This window comes from Myotis myotis, unplaced genomic scaffold, assembly GCF_014108235.1.
Source record: "Myotis myotis isolate mMyoMyo1 unplaced genomic scaffold, mMyoMyo1.p scaffold_m19_p_3, whole genome shotgun sequence".
In the NCBI taxonomy this organism is placed as follows: Eukaryota; Metazoa; Chordata; class Mammalia; order Chiroptera; family Vespertilionidae; genus Myotis; species Myotis myotis.
In genome coordinates, this window is record NW_023416335.1 from 140547741 (window position 1) to 140564568 (window position 16828).

Here is a 16828-nt window from a genome sequence, read left to right on the forward strand (position 1 = left end):
TTTATTGAGGTATCATGGCACATTATAAGTGGAATGTGGTTAAATTTACAATGTGATAAACTTTTGCATCGTCTGCATCTGTGAAATAATCACCGCAGTCAAGACAGTGAGCCTATCACCCTTCAGAGTCTCTTCTGTCCCTTCAAACTTCCTTCCTTCCTCCCCTCCTCTCTCCCCAGGGGAAGCCCCTGATCTGCTTTCTTTCACTCCAGATTTGTTTGTATTTTATAAAAAATTTTATCAGTGAGTCACCTACAGTCATTATTCACTGACTAGAGGCCCGGTGCATGACATTCGTGCACTGGGGGGAGGGGGGTCCCTCAACCTGGCCTGCACCCTCTTGTAGTCTGGGACCCCTCAGGGGATGTCCCCTCAGGGAATGGGCCTAAGCTGGCAGTTGGACATCCCCCAAGGGGGGGTCCTTAGCACTGCTGCGGAGGCGAGAGAAGCTCCTACCGCTGCGCTTGCCAGCCATGAGCCATGAGTGACCACCAGGGGGCAGGTCCTGCATTGAGCTTCTGCCCCCTGGTGGTCAGTGCATGTCATAGTGACCAGTCGTTCTGCCGTTTGGTCTATTTGCATATTAGCCTTTTATTATATTGGATTCCATATTTGCAAATTTATCTACTCAAATTTGTCACTCCAAAAGTAATGCAGCATTTTCTAAGTTGTTCACAGATATGCAGAGAGTGGCAGAAAGTTTGAGTTGCCAACTGAGGTCAAGCTGGACAATGCTCTGCCTTGTTTCAGCTCTCATACTATAAACAAGTGTCCTTTTTGTGGTCCTTTTAATGCCATGTTTCACATTTGTGTGCTTGGAGTTGGTGATTTCACTGTTTGAAATGGTGCCCAAGTGTTGTGCTAAAGCGTTGTCTAGTGTTTCTAAGTGATGTACCTTACAGAGAAAATACATTTTAGAGGAGCTTCATTGAGACATGAGTTCTAGTGCTGTTTGCTATGAGTTCAGAACTGATGGATCAACAATATGTATTAAATAAGGTGTCTTTAAACAGAAACACATAAAACAGGGTTATGTGTAGATCAGTTGACAAAAATGTGACCAGAAGCATGCAGGAACCTAACCCTGTATTTCCTCTAGGAGCAGTGCTTCAGTGTTTGCTAATTAATTGTTCCTGCGCACTTTACAGAACATGAGAACCACAAACAACAAGAACAGGCTGTACCTCCTATACTCTTTATCAGGCTTCTTTCACTCGGCATAATTATTTTGAGATTAATCATGTAGTAGCATTTATCAGTAGTTTTTTCCTTTTATTGCTAAGAAGTATTCCATTGTATGGCTATATCATTCTTCAATCATTTACATGTTGATGGACATTTGGATTATTTCCATTTTTTGGCTGTTACAAATAAAGCTACAATGAATATGCATGTAGCCCTAGCCAGTTTGGCTCAGTAGGTAGAGCATTGGCCCGCAGACCAAAGGGTCCCAGGTTCTATTCCAGTCAAGGGCACATACCTCAGTTGCAGGCTCCTCCCCAGCCGAGGCCCTAGTCGGGGGGTCATGCAGGAGGCATCCAATTGATGTATTTCTCTCACATTGGTATCTCTCTGTCTTTCCCTCTCTCTTCTATTCTCTCTAAAAAGCAATGACAGAATATCCTCGGGTGAGGATTAAAACATATATATATGCATGTACATTGTCCCCACTGTTGAAACAACACAGTATTCCTTCTGCTCCTTTTGAGTGGTTCTTTCCCTCTGGCCTTAGGTAGTTTTCTCACCTGTGTGAGTACTCCACTGAGTACCCGAGGGGCACCTTCCACCCATCTCCAGCATTCTCCTGTATGGCTCTCCTCTAATACTCTGCCATGCAAACTCCAGCTGCCTTGGCTTTCCTGGCCTCCCAGCTCCATCCTCAACCTGGAGAGACTTCCAGGCTCTCTCAAGGTCCCCCTCTCTGCACCCCAACCTGGAAACAGTCTCCAGGCAGTGAATTGGGGCAGTCATGGAGCTCACCTCACTTGATTCCTGGCTCTAAAGGATCATTGTCTTTCATGTCCTGATGTTCAGTGTCGTGAGAGCCACTGGTTGATTTATATATATTGTCCAATGTTTCGTTTCAGGAAGGAGGGGAACTCTGATCCCTGTTATTGTCTTGACCCATTTTTTTCTTTTTGATTCTGTAATTTCTGAATTTCTAAAAAGAACATTTACTGTGTTTTTGTTATAAGAAATAGAAACCCATAAAGGTGATTTTCTTTTTCAATGTTTGTGTGTTTTAGAGACTGTAAGTGTGGCTGGACCTTTCCGTCTGTTTAATCAGCCTTATTAAAATGGGCATGCTTTGAGCTCTGAAATAAACAGCACAGAAGAGCAGGGTAGGAATAACTGTCTGAGCAACAGCAATGGGGACTATTTCTACCTAGAAATACAGGCCTGGTTCTATGTAGAAATTCTGTCCTGACTTCATATCGGTTCCTTGAAGCATAAAATGGGCCCCTCGGGCCCAGCCCTTTATTATCCTTACTATTCTGCAGCATTTCAACTATGAGGTTTCTGTTGACCTTATTCCCTTGGTCACTGGGTAACAGAGCCTCCTACTGCATAAGAAATAATAAAGCAATAGAATCCAGAAATTTTTATATTTATTGCCTTAGAGTTATAGCGTAAGAGACTGATTTCAATTACTGTTAAAAACCTCAAAATATGCACGTTGAGCTGAGCATAGCTGGGCTTCGCTTTGATACTCTGCCCAAAGAAAGTATCTAAAATGTTAGGTCCCTTCTATTTTGGGGTGAAAAACATCTTGCTCTACTTTTATTGCAGTTTAGGTAATTTTAGAACATATATGGAGTTAGTCTCACATTATAGTCCTCCACTAACTTAAAAAGAATTGTACAGCAGAAGAAATTGGGGTTTGAGACAGGCTCATATAATTCCTTGGAGTGTCTGAGTTTCTCATTGATAGGGTAGCTCCATTACAATGATAGGCTTTCCAAGCCATATCTTAAAAAGGTAAAGTTATCCGGAATGATAGCTGTGTAACAACACTGCCAAATCTTCCGTTTCTGTAGATGAAGAACTAGTGGATGTTGCTGCATCTGTCTTACCAGAACTGAAAAGTGAAATGTACAGCAAAGTTCACGTCTGTGCTGCACAGAAGCTGGCTCGACGTGGCTCCTTCAACAGAGTTCCAGCTTCTGAGAGGAGTCACAGGAAAGTGAACTCGGGACCCAGCAGCCCTTCCAGGGAAGAACAAGGTATCTACCTGCCTTTGCTGAACCCTGGACTCCATCAGCCCATGTCATCGTGGCCTTATCCACGCGCTGGCACTTTAAATCCAGTCACCTCTCTAGGCCCTGCCTGTTTTTTCACTACCCTGAAGTGGGACAGCTATTGGGGGTAGAGAGTTGGTGACTTCACAGGGTGTGACCATGGGCCTATTCCTTGATATTGATCCTAGTCAGCCTGGAAGATCAATTAGCTTGCCACGGATGGCCTGTTTGATGCATCTCAAAAATGCATCCGACTTACAAAGCAACATTTGTTTTGTTTTTCTTCCCAATTCTCGATGAGACCTGAATTTACCAGTAACAGCTAGCTTCTCAAAATGTCTGTCTTTGAATCAAAACCAGAATAGACTTGAGATAGTCTTAGAGTTCCTGAGATGTGAAAATGTGTCCTGCTATAAAAAACTGGTAGGTATACATCCCTTGCTGTATTTCTGAGACCTTCCTTTTCTTTTATAGGACCAGGTGGCTTCCTAGAAATTGGAAGTCTGGCAGCTATTTACCAACAGCAAATAGAAGACAAGCCACAGTAAGTCTTTTAAAAACTCCAGGTGTATTCTTCTCTATTTCCGAATGTTAACTTGGACTAAATTGAAATGCCACCCTCCCAAAGATAACTTTTAGCAATCTTGCTCCTAAGTCAGCCATTTGTTTATTAAAAAGTTTGTAAGTTTTCCCTTTATGCAAAACAGTGTGCATGATATAGCATCAGGGACACAAAAGTACAAAAAATTATCCCCTGAGCTATGAAAGCTTATAGGGGAAAAAATTAAACAAATGCCCCCCCCCAAAAGACAAATCACTACTAGTGTGACACTGAAAAATGATACATCATAGTCCATGAATCACTTTGTCATCATTGTAACATGTGACTGCCAGTTACTTATCCGAAAGTTTTATGTATATTAACTCATCTAATCATAACAATCTTTTTTTTTAAGTCATTACCTGAGGATATTTTTTCCATTGATTTTTTTAGAGAGAGAATAGAAGGAAGTGGGGGGTGGGGGGTGGAGAGAAACATCGGTGTGAGAGAGACATCAATTGGTTGCCTCCTGCACGCGCCCCCACCAGGGCTGGGCACTGAACCTGCAACCCATTTATGTGCCCTTGACCAGTAATTGAACCTATGACCCTTTGGTGCATGGGCCGACACTCTAAGCACTGGCCAGGGCTAGTCATAACAATCTTTTGAGGTTGGTACTGTTATTCTCCTTTTACAGCAGTCACATATTATCAGAGGAAATGCTAAAGAAGGAACAAGAGGCATTTTTAATGACTGATGTGGGAAGAAACAGATTCTGAGGCAAGGGTCAGGGAGTGGAGGGACAGCAAGCTGATTAATGATAATGATTTACCCAAATAGGATAGTGAAAGGAAACACCATTCAGAAGAAGAGCTTAGGGTGTTGGAGGTAAGTAGGCCAAGTTGGCAAAAAGCTTTGAAAGCCAGGTAGAAGGGTTTGGATTTAGGAGACAGGTGGTGCAGACTATTGCAGATTCACCAGGGAAGACCATTCTGGCTGCTTTAAGCAGGTGGGATTAGAAGTAGGTGAGCAGATCACAGAGCAGAGCCTTTGCAGCAATTCTGTGGTGCAGGCCTGAGCTGGCGCAGCCAGAGGTGGAAAGCAGTGTAAACGGTGAGTCAGCAGGACCTACCAGAGCAGGAGGAGGCATTGCAGAAACACGTGGTTCTCAGATGATGGTGACAGTGGTGGAGATGGAAAGATTGACGGGAGACGGCTGGGCATAGGAAGGTGGGTGATGTGCTCAGTGGACACAGAGCTAAGTAGTAGCAGTTGCTTATTCAGAGGGGGCTGTGGTTGAGTCGCTCAGCACTGCAGCCTGGAGCACTCCATTTTATTCCCAGCAGCACAGTGGACAGTGAGATTATGGGCAACCCAGGTCTCAGTGATTCCATCAAAAAGGTAGTCAGAAATCCCTGTTCTCTGTTTACTGGTTTCTAAAGGAGTTTCCTCATCTATTTCCAAAAATATACTGAACATACAAACATTTTTGTTTTTTAGTATTTGGAAATTTTTCTGTATAAAAGGCCAGATAATGTTTATAATCTCACATATTGATGGGCCTTGATTTTGAATGCGTTGCCTAAAAAGTCTATAGTAATACTGAGCAGAATGGGACAAGAATGACAGAAAAGAATAATTTTGTAGATAAGTGTATTTCCTCACTCACTGCCCACTTCATTTGTCTCACAGAGGATGTGAGATGAATGGGATGTATCCTTGAAATCAAAGTTGGTCCAGTCTCTTAAGCAGCCCAGATCTCTCACGGTGACTGAACAAGAGGCCCCTCTGGGTGACCTTCGGCAGATTGCTTACCCTCTGGACCTCAGTTTTGTTCCCTAGTAAACAGGGAGGGGGGGAGAGGGGGAATGAGAGTGGTGACTAATCCTATATAATAAAAGAGAAACATGTGAATTGACCATCCCTTCACTATGCTCACCAGCCAATCAGGAGTGGATATGCATATTAACCTGACAAAGATGGTGGGTTAATTTGCATACACAGGTGCCGGGCAGAGAGCAAAAGCAGAGAGCTGGCAGCTTGGGGGGACATGGTTCCCTCAGTCACTGGGCGGAGAGCAGAGCAGGAGAGCCGGAGGCTTGGGGGGCTGTGGCTCCCTCCGTCGCTCCCAGTGCAGGGAGCACCAGGAATTCTGGGAATAGTAGTTCTTATGGCAGCCCCAGGACCAGAAGCAGAAGCCCAGAGCTCGGGGGGCACCAGGGATGCTGGGAATCGTAGTTCAGGTGGCAGACCAATCTCCTAGACCAGCAGTTCTCAACCTGTGGGTCGCCACCCCTTTGGCTGTCGAACGACCCTTTCACAGGGGTCGCCTAAGACCATCCTGCATATCAGATATTTACATTACGATTCATAACAGTAGCAACATTACAGTTATGAAGTAGCAACGAAAATAATTTTATGGTTGGGTCACAACATGAGGAACTGTATTTAAAGGGCCAGAAGGTTGAGAACCACTGTCCTAGACACTAGACCAAAGTGAGCCTGGAGCAAGTGACTGTTGCGGTGGGGGATGGAGGGAAAACAAAGATGAGAGACACAAGTAAAATCAGAGTGTCTAGGAAAAATTAAAGGGAAGATACCCTAAAACTTCCAGGAAATCTCCACCAATGAAGCAAAGGGAAAAAAATGCCTCTATTATTCTGTGAGCAACAAACCAAACTGGGTTGGGGTCTCAGACAATTCGCTCATATGATTGCAAAGATAGACAGAAACTCCCGGATTGGAGAGGGCTCCCAGATTGGAGAGGGTGCAGGTCAGGCTGAGGGACCCCCACACCCCCTCCACCGTGCACAAAACTTCATGCACCGGGCCCGTAGTATTATTATAATTGTGTAAAGTATTATAACGTTATGCTAATTATTGTAGTACCCATGTGCCTGGTAAGGGGTACCTGCTGGGTAACTGATAACTATTAGATGTGGAAGAGGCAGTTGAGGGGCCAGTGTTAGCTCTAAACTGAGATCCTCCCAGAGTGACTCCCCCATCAGCCATCAGCTCTCCTTCCTCCCCACCAACCGTCCATCCTGGTTATACCTGGTCACCGCCTCTGCGGTTAGGTTACCTAATGTGTGTTCAGGGAATACTCTTTAACAACCGAGCAGTATTCCCCACTCTTGCTTTGGTGCGTCCCTTCAGAAAAGTAGAGTCGGGAGTTGTTAGAATGTGGTATCTCAGTGGTTCCTGTTGTTTCTTTTTATTACAGGGGCAAAGCCTTGGACGGGGAGGGGGTGACGCTTCCATCCAGCAGCCTGGACCCCGCCGCTCCTTTGCCTGTCCACCCTGTGGACTCAGAATACTGTGTCAATCCTTTAGTCCACCAGGTGTTTTCTGCAAGGCCTCAGACGGACTTGCAGGCCTTCTCCACACAGAATGGTCTGAATAGACAAGTAGGTGTCTCCCTCGCTTCTGCGGCCTCAGACGTGGAGAGCCTGAAGCCAGGCCTGCTGGCCGGCCAGCCCCTGCTGTACGTGCCCTCCACCTCTCTGTTCATGCTGTGCGGAAGCCTGCGGGAGGGACCGCTCCCGGAGCCCGGGTCCGAGAGGGACAGCAGAGGCTCAGAGGCCTCAGCCGCAGCGCTGTGGTCCACGCCTGCAGCCCAGAAGCGCCTGAGTGAGGAGAGGCAGCTGCCGGAGGAGGAGGAGGAGGAGCCGGCCGCTAAAAGACAAAGCAGGGGCTACGAAGACGGCCCTCTGTCCCTGGTCATGCCCAAGGTAAGGGCATCCCGGTGGATTCTTGGGTGGGTGTGTTCAGGGACGTCCTGTTAACAGAGCTTCTTCCTAGTGAGGACACACTGAGGTTAATAAGCTACTGAGTCTGGAATAGGGGGTATTTCAGGGGCCACTTGCATATTTAAGGCCTGAACTAGCTTTCCCCAAAAGGCTTGCCGTAAAGTAGTACTATAAGAAAAGTAAGTGATTTTTATAAAAGTCACACCTTGTATAAAATGACAAAACGTTTAAAGAAAAGTTCTACCCATAATGCCACCACACAGACCACCACTGTTCACACGCCTGTATATTTCCTCCCGGTCTTGTTGCCGTCCTTTTGTTTTAAATACATTGAGATCATCAAACCGTCTTAATCCAGGACTCAGCTAAGTTCCAGAGTCAGGAATGTGGACGCTACTTCACTTTCAGAGCCTGTGCTTGGTCAGTTTTCATCTCTGCTCAGAGATCCCGTCTCCCTGCCCACAGAGTGAAAAGAGCAAACACAGAAGCTGCCCACGTCTCCGGCTTAGTGGCCATGCAGAGGTTGATGAGGCGTGACCAGTGAGGCTCGCAGACAGCAGGAGCACTGGCACTGCAGCGGGTTGTAGTGGGTCAGCTGGGCACCCTTCATGGGAATCAGTTCATTAATTAAGGCCCTTTCTGCTGCCGGGGCAAATTTTCCTAAGTGTGTATGTAGTGTGGGTTGCAGAACAGAAATGAAAGACTGACTGGTATGTGCCTTAGATAACCAAGACAGCGTTGGGCCTCCCCGCAATTCTTATCAGGCCCCTCAAAGACTGTGGTATCATCACCCTTTCTGTGCCGGCAGCTCAGAAACACATTGCACAATCTGAACATCATGGCCCGTTTTCCCGTTTATGAAAATCTCCGCCATTTCTATGCTTGAGGCGTGACGCTGATTTTCAGGCCATTCCTAAAACGTGCCTGAGACAACAGACATACACAAGTCACTGTTGTGCACAGCTGTGTTTGACCTTCCTGTTCTATGCTAGTTGTTTTGGTAAAGCTGTTATTAAGATTTGCTGCTGGGATTTTGACTTGCTTTTCTGGTTCCTGGTTTGGTTGTGCTTAGAAATCCGCAGATTCCTCAGATGTTGCCTCTCCCAAGATGCGGGGTAACAGGGCATCTGTGTTCCTTGAAGACATGCCCTTGAATAGCCACCTGCCTGCTGCAAGGGGCGTTTGGGGAAAAGCTCCAGCACATGCCTTCGTTTCTTCCGAGTGGGGAAGTCTTCCAAGGAACACAGAGACTGAAAAGCCTTTGCAAGAAAATGAAGGCACCACCGAGCCCTCTTTGCTGCAGTGTCTTTACGTGCAGCCACCAGCCGGTAAGGGATGTCGTCATGTCCCGAAGGCCCCTGGGGTAATCGACGATCAGTTGGATTTTTAAATCTTGTTCCGTGTCACCTGACCAAAGCAGTTCATTGATGGGCCTCAGTCATTTTACTCTCAGCCCTCTTGTTTCCTCCACGGATGAAACGAAGGGAGAGGCTGCTTAGACTTTTGCCAACCTCCAGGTTAATGGGAAAATAATTACGCAAGCGATTTTTTTTTAATAAAAATGTATTAAACTTTATTTACTAAAAAAGCACAATAGCCCTGACCAAGTGGCTCAGTTGGTTGGAGCCTTGTCCCATATACCAAAAGGTTGTGGGTTCCATTTCTGGTCAGGGCACATACCTAGGTTGTGGGTTCGATCCCTGGTTGGGGCACCTACAGGAGGCAACTAATCAATGTTTCTCTTTCACATCGATGTTTCTCTCTCTCCCTCTTCTCTCTAAAATCAATAAAAAAATCGTTGGGTGAGGATTTAAAATTTTAAAAGGCACAACAAATTCAAAAAATGATTCTTTTTTATAATTCGGCTGAGTCTGGCTTTGGTTCAGTGTGACAGTGTGAGCCAGTTGGCCACTGTGTGCCCCTAGTGTGCTGATCTCTTGAATGTCCAGAGGGATGAGCCTGTGACTGGTCAGGTGGCAGGGCTGCAGCAGAAGGGCTGGGTGTGAAAGCCCCCTGTTGTCTGCAGCCACCCTCATTGGTAAAACGGCAATCACAACAGCACCTGCTTCCTGGGGGGAGGGGTGCTGTGAAAATTCAGTTCAATGAGAATACATCTGAAGCATTTAGAATAATAGTGTCTGACACTTAGTAAGACTCAATAAATGCTGTTACCATTTTGAAGTAAAGCTGAAATATAATAGACACCTAATTTAGATATGCACAGAGTACATGAAGCTGCTCTGGATGGAAAAAGACTTAAATTGATTTTCCTCAAGTCCTTGTTCACTTCACAGGTAGGTAGGAACTGGTTATTATTCACTCCTCTAGAAGACATTCTTTATTCCTTTAGCAAGTATTTTGTGAGAGTTTAAACGTGATTCTCAGTGTTACAGATATATTGAACAAAACCCAGACACGGCCATGGGCCTTTGCCTCTGTGGTACAGCCCAGGGATTCCTCCTCAGCACACTTACAAGTGCACAGAACACAAGGATTATAAAGGAAGCCAATTATATGGAAACTAGAGGCCCGGTGCACAAAATTCCTGCAAGCGGCTCGGCCCTCACAGCCCCGGCTTCATCCGGAAGGTCACCCGGAAGGATGTCCGAAAGGTCGTTAGGCTGTCCGGTCTAATTAGCATATTATGCTTTTATTATTATAGATACAGTTAGAAAAATGTTTTTTAATTATAGTAATAAAAATATGTGACAAAAAATCCAATACTCTCATAATTTCAAAATTGTGATGAGCGTAACAGTCTTCAGAAATCTGCCATAGCTGTGATGTTCTATGAATATATCTGTGTTTGTTCTAGTGACAAAGTCAAGGTAGTAGTAACACTGTTGTGATGTGTTGCCCATGATCTTAACTGAGGGAAATATAAATTTCAGCTACAGGTCATAGAAGTAAAGATACAGTTTTTCCCATCCAAGTTCCATTCCTCCTCCATTTCAGTGCAGTGGTGTTCACATTGAAATCCCCCACGGGAGACACAGGCATCCACCCAGTTCTCACACAGAAATGTGGGGGGTTTCAGCCAGAGCTGCTGCTGCAAAGAGGCAGTGCCAGCTGGGAGAGCACAGGGAAGGGGCTGGGAGGACACAGGGGAGAGGCTGGGAGGGCAATGGGGAGGGGCTGACTGCTCAGGTGGGGTTGATTTACTGGGGGCTCCCATTTGCAAGTGCCCTGAGGAATTTGAGCTTGAATGGGACCTTCATTCTGACTTCTGCCTTGTTCTGCTTGTTTCAGGATTAAATGGTCTCAATGTGCTCTTACCTGGTAGCCAGACCCCTCATGCTATGAGACCACCTTCGGGTCAGCTGCCACCCCTTGGTGTCCCTTGCATGGTCTTACCATCTTCGACACTGGGCCCATTTCCTGTTCTCTACTCTCCCACAATGGCTGGGCCGGTTTCCCCTGCTCCTGGCACTGTCCCAAACATGGGACCTGGGAATTTCCGCTTGCCAGGCCTCGGATCAACGCCTCATCTTCTCATCGGCCCTGCAGCCCTGGTTAACCCAAACTCCTCAACACTCTCTCCGGCAGACCCTCAGCTTCAGGGTCCCCACTCACTTAACCAGAGTCCAGTGATGTCCAGACCCCACAACGCCACCCAGCCCACATCCCCAGTGTACGAAGGACACCCAGGCTCTGTAGTGAAATTACAGCAGGTGAGCCCTGAAGTTTTGTTTCCGTTTGCACAAGAAGGCTCATCGCTCTGGGACGGGGGTGCCTGCATCTCACCAGCTTTGGTTTTAGTCACCTGACTGCAGGGCAGCGGCTCCGGGTGAGGTTCTCCCAGCTTCCCCTACAGACCCCATTACCTGCTTATAAAGTACAAAGGCCTATGGCAGGAGATCCGTGCTTTAAAGACAAAAATGTTTATTATTTGTTTTTAATTAGAGGAAATTATTTTAGGCTTAGTTTGGGTAAATTTTTGATGAATGCTGAATGTTCAGATTCTCCAAGTTTTCATTTCATTAGGTCCATAAAGGAGACCACCCTGAATTTTAATTGTGCAGAAACAAGAGAAACTTTGGAAGTCTTGATACTGACACAAAGATTTTTAGCACCTGTCATTTCTTAAAATGCAGTGTTTAGGAGGCATCTATATGCATACACACTCAGAATAGAGGCAAATGTACATTTATAAGTGTATATGATTAATATAAATTAATCAAACTATATTTCTCCCCCAAACTCCATTTATACTTTAGTCAATAAGTATTTGTTGAATTCCTTTCATGCATTAAGCATTTTTCAGAGTGCTTTCTCTCCAAAAGAAAGAGTTATGTTGCGGCAAAAAAAAATATTTTAAACATTTTATTCAGAGGCCCAGAAGTTTAGTAGACGTTGAAATAAACATGGTAGTTTTTAAACAAGGCTATTACAACGTGACATACTTTTTGATCACCAGTTATGTGCCAGGCACTGACCTAGGCAGTGAGGGTTTAACAGTAAACAAGATAATAGTCCTGCCCTCCTAGAGCTTGTTAAGGGGATAAATGTTTAACATTTAACAGGAGAGGGTAAATATCAATAAACAAAAAGAGCCAAGAAACACATACTTACTGTTTGCTTGGCATGCTCTAAAGTACTTTATCAGTATTTTATTGTTCAGTTTTTACAACCTCTAAAGTCGGTACTTTTATCATCCCCATCGTATGGATGAAGAAACTGGGGGACATACTGGTTAAATCACTTGCCCAAGGTCACACAGCTAATTATGGCAGAGCCCAGGCCCTGGCTCCAGGTGCCACGCTTATAAATTCTTTGTTAGGCTGCCTTTCTGCACACAAGATAAGTTAATTTCCAGTTGTGATAAGTGTTGAGGAGATAAGTCGCATGAATGTGATAGAAAAGCAAAGAGGAGGGACCGTCTCCTTAGGGACCATAATGACACAGGACTTCCAGTTTAGAGACGGAGAACAATTTGACTTCCCTTCTGCTTTTATTTACTCTGTTTTTCTTTTGTAGTCCCCGACTCCAGGGACCCCCAAGAGCACCCGACACACACATTGTGAGACATTCTTCAAGACGCCCGGCAGCCTTGGAGACCGGGTCCTTAGGAGAAGAGAGAGTAAGCAGTCGCAAAGCGCCAGCTCGGCGCAGCGGAGACTTGAAATACCCAGCGGCGGTGCCCACTAGCCGGGTGCTCTGCCCGATGGCGTGCCTCAGACCGCCCGAGCTTCCCTGTCTGTCACGGGTCAGGTCCTGGCGCTGGAGCGAAGCAGAATGCACGCCATCGCGCCTTTCACCCTCTGGTCCTCACGTTAACTTCCCATCACCGTCTATTCTCCTGAAAGTCATTGTTACTAATTGTGCGTTTAGTACCCATTAGCGCCCAGACTCTGTGCCTGGTGTCGCAGGGAAAGCGCCCGCTGACTTGTGTTCCTGCTCCAAGAATTCTCTATTTGCTCGAAGTAGATCGGAACAGGCTACTGGAGCCTGTGGTTTCCCTAAAGGTGGGGCCTGTCCAGCACTTAGCCAGGGTGAGTGTCCCTGACGTGTCTTTCCACTCGCCCTGAGTAGATCTGTGGTGAGAGAGCCTTCCTTTCTGCAGATTAAAAAGCTAAGGCTTCTAGGCTTCATCAGGAAGACAGCTACGGTGAATCCTACCGTGTTATTTATTGTGTTCCCGGAATGGGACTTAGTGCAAAAAGTTTACAAGTACAGTGGGGCCTTGACTTACGAATGTCCCGGCTAACGAGTTTTTTGAGATACCAGCTGTCTCTCGGCCGATTTTTTGCATTGAGTTGATAGAGTAATTTGAGTTAACGAGCTCCTTAACGAGCTCGGTCTCGGACCGAATTAAACTCGTAAGTCAAGGCCCCACTGTACAGCAAAACATGCTCTTCAGGGTGTGACGACTTGAATGTTTGTGCTTTCCCCCTATAATTTGCCCTGCACTTACTTTACAACTTAGAGATAATGTGGATAATGTTGGTACACATGACAGAATGTCAAGACCAAAATAACTGTGAATGGCACACCTTGCTACAACGGATGTGCTAGCCCTGTCTGGGCACAAGAGCTTCGATGAACTACAGCGGCCGAACCGCTGCTTCTCTCAGTTAACTGTGGACCAAAAAAAAAAACCTTACTGTGTTCGCTGTCCTTCACTACATACCCCTGTGGGGTTCTTTTTTTTTATTATTTAAATATTAAATGTCAGGTCTGGATGCCTTCTAACAATTGCTCTTCATTGAGTAAATCAGGGGGGTGGGAAGTAATTGTATGGGAAATTGGAATCTGAATAGGACCTTTTGGTAGAATTCTGAAGAATTAATGTAGAAACTGATAATAGGACAATAGGTGATTATTTTTTCCTTTACGTTTTGTCTTCAGTTTGGAAGGGTGAGAGGAAAGTGGACACAGGTTGTTGAGTACCCAAGAGCATTCAAACCAGAGTTATGTTTAGAGGACCGCAGAGCAAGCACGTGAAAACAGGGGCTTATAGTTCAGCGTGACTGCAATTTGGGAAGCTGTCATGCAGTCTCCCTTTGTCAACCCGGATTACTTCAGGGCTTCGGTACATAGCCAGACGAGATCTTTGTATGCCTAAATTTATTGATCTTAACCTCACTCCTGTTTCTTCAGAATAAATGGGTCCTTCCCTTCCTCTTTCTTCATTCCTTTCTCTTTTTTTAAATTTCTATCTTGGATTTGGAGTCTTGGTTTAGGGTTTTATTTTATTTTTATTTTTGGACCCAATAAAATGTTATATGAAAGAATAAAAATGTTAATTTAAGAGACTCTGGGAGTCTGTGTAAAGTAGCTTTATATTAACTACCGGATATTTTTAGCCTTAATACCCCCATAAGATTTTTTTTTTTTAAACTAAAAGTAGGTAGTTAGAATAAGTAAATTTGCTACCATATAAAATTTTACTAACACTAAACTTTTAAAGTTTACAAGATGCTATTTTTCCCCTTTTTTACAACCTTCTCTGGAATTCAACAGATAAAAATGTTCAGTCATCCACCATTGCATGGTAATGATTACCTTGAACGGATATGATGGGATCCCTATCGGAACAAATGAAAACAGGCCCTTTTCAGGACTCGGATATAAACCTGCACAGGGGGATGCAGGTCAGAGCTGCCCTGCTGGAGACTCTCCCCAAATATTTTCACTCAAGAGGTCTGCATTTAAATCAAAACATAGACTGATTATCTCCTCTGTCCTTAGATGTTCCTCACTGTAACTTTACTATCTTTTTTTAAAAAAAATTCTGTTCATGATATAACCACATAAACCTTGGAAAATTCACAGTTCTTGAGGGGTGTTAGGAAGTAACCCCATAAATGGGAATATCACGATTCTGTGACCATACTTAGCGATAGAAAACTAAGAACAGGTGCCTTTTGTATTCAGTACCCACGTCATACGGTGGCTGTGTGACGTGTGGAAACAACGCATGGCGGTTCTGTCCTGATGATGCGTCTGTTTCTTACAGAGCCACCAACTCAGTGACGCTGCTGAGCTGGACTTGGGTGTTTGGGGCCGTGACGCAGCAGTGGCAATCTTGAGTCTGTCATTGTATGATTTAGTAAAAGAAAAAAACAATCATTGGTGATCCTACTAAGGAAATGCAGCTCTGAGTTGGCACTGAGGAGGGTGTGTGCCCTACACTGTCCAGGGTTTGTGAAACCCTTTCATTCTGGTACAAGAGTTGGGGGTATAACTTTTATACTTGAATCGGCCTACCACGTTTACATGTCTCAATTCCTTTTTGTAAGGTGCTATTTCTGTATTTAAATCACTTTTTCTTTCCAGGTAAAGCTGCTTTCTGCTTATCTTATTGCACTGCTAGTTGTATGTAGGTGTTAATTTTATTGCTGCTTACTGCTTTTGTTTTCATTCTTAGTTCTTTTTTTTTTCTAATGGCTATGTTATCTATAGCTGTTTACTTGTAACTTACTACATGTAAACTGATTTTTTTTTAGAAAAATATTAGGCCTTATAAAATAGCAATAAAAACAAAGAGATGTGAGTTATGTTTGTTTGGTGGACTTTTTGAGTGCCGTCTTCAGGAAAACCATGACCAGGTGCAGGGTAGCCAACAGGCCCTCATAAGCCCAAGTCACATCTTTTGCTGAGACCTTCTGGTGGTTCCCAAATGCCAAAACCTACTGTGTCAGGAATACATGGGATCTTGGGAGGGTGGAGGGCCAGTGCTCCTAAGCTTTGGAATGCCATCTGAGTTAGACTCTCTGGAGGTCTGGAGCTTCCAGATGATACTCATGCGTATGCAATATTAAGGATCACAGTGAATGCAGACCAAAGGCTAAATGTTTCTCAGTCTAGCAAATGCCCACCTTTAGTTTAAAGCCAAATTCCACTGTTAACCCTCACTTTTTATTTTATTTTTATTTTTTAATATATTTTTATTGATTTCAGAGAGGAAGGGAGAGGAAGAGAGAAACATCAGTGACAAGAGAGAATCATTGATGGACTGCCTCCTGTACGCCCAACACTAGGGATTGAGCCTGCAACCCGGGCATGTGCCCTGACCAGGAATCAAACCTGTGACCTCTCCGTTCATAGGTCAGTGCTCAACCACTGAGCCACACTGGCCAGGTGACCTCACTTTTTATTGATTTTAGAGAGAAAGAGAAACTTCGATGAGGGTGAGACATCGATCCACTGCCTCTGCACACCCCCAATGGGATGGAGCCCCTGAAACCCGGGCATGTGCCCTGACTGGGCATGGAGCCTCTGACCTCTCAGTGCATAGGACAGTGCCCTACCAACTGAGCCACACTGGCCACGGCTGTTAACCCTCACTTTTATTTTTATTTTTTTAAATATATTTTATTGATTTTTTACAGAGAGGAAGGGAGAGAGATAGAGAGTTAGAAACATCGATGAGAGAGAAACATCGATCAGCTGCCTCCTGCACATCTCCTACTGGGGATGTGCCCGCAACCCAGGTACATGCCCTTGACCGGAATCAAACCTGGGACCTTTCAGTCCGCAAGCCGACGCTCTATCCACTGAGCCATACCGGTTTTGGCTAACCCTCACTTTTAAATGAACCTCCCAGCAGGCTTACTCTGATTTACACTAACTCATTATACCTCCAGAGTCAATTCGTTACATTGTTGTTCGTCGCCCCTGCTAGATTGTGAGGTGCCAGGGAAAACAACAGCTTTAGAATCGCAATATCCAGCCCAGTGCGAGGTACCCAGTAGAAGCCCCCAAAGTGGTGGACAGAGGGACTACGGGACCCCATAATAGGGCTTGCCCCTTGGCCAGAGTCAGCTTGTGCCTCCCTTGTACTGTGACCTCTTCTC

At 45.1% G+C, this 16828-nt stretch overlaps 1 protein-coding gene across 1 annotated transcript in view; it reads left to right on the forward strand.

Moving 5' to 3' along the window:
• Positions 1–14491, forward strand: part of E2F7 (E2F transcription factor 7) — a 38029-nt gene extending 23538 nt beyond the window's left edge. The window contains exons 8-13 of the mRNA XM_036301643.1: positions 3039–3224; positions 3714–3783; positions 7004–7511; positions 8602–8857; positions 10779–11200; positions 12507–14491. Of these exons, the coding sequence (XP_036157536.1) occupies positions 3039–3224; positions 3714–3783; positions 7004–7511; positions 8602–8857; positions 10779–11200; positions 12507–12677 (1613 nt within the window). The 3' untranslated portion in view covers positions 12678–14491. The remainder of the gene's footprint in view (positions 1–3038; positions 3225–3713; positions 3784–7003; positions 7512–8601; positions 8858–10778; positions 11201–12506) is intronic.
• The last annotated feature ends 2337 nt before the right edge of the window (positions 14492–16828 follow it).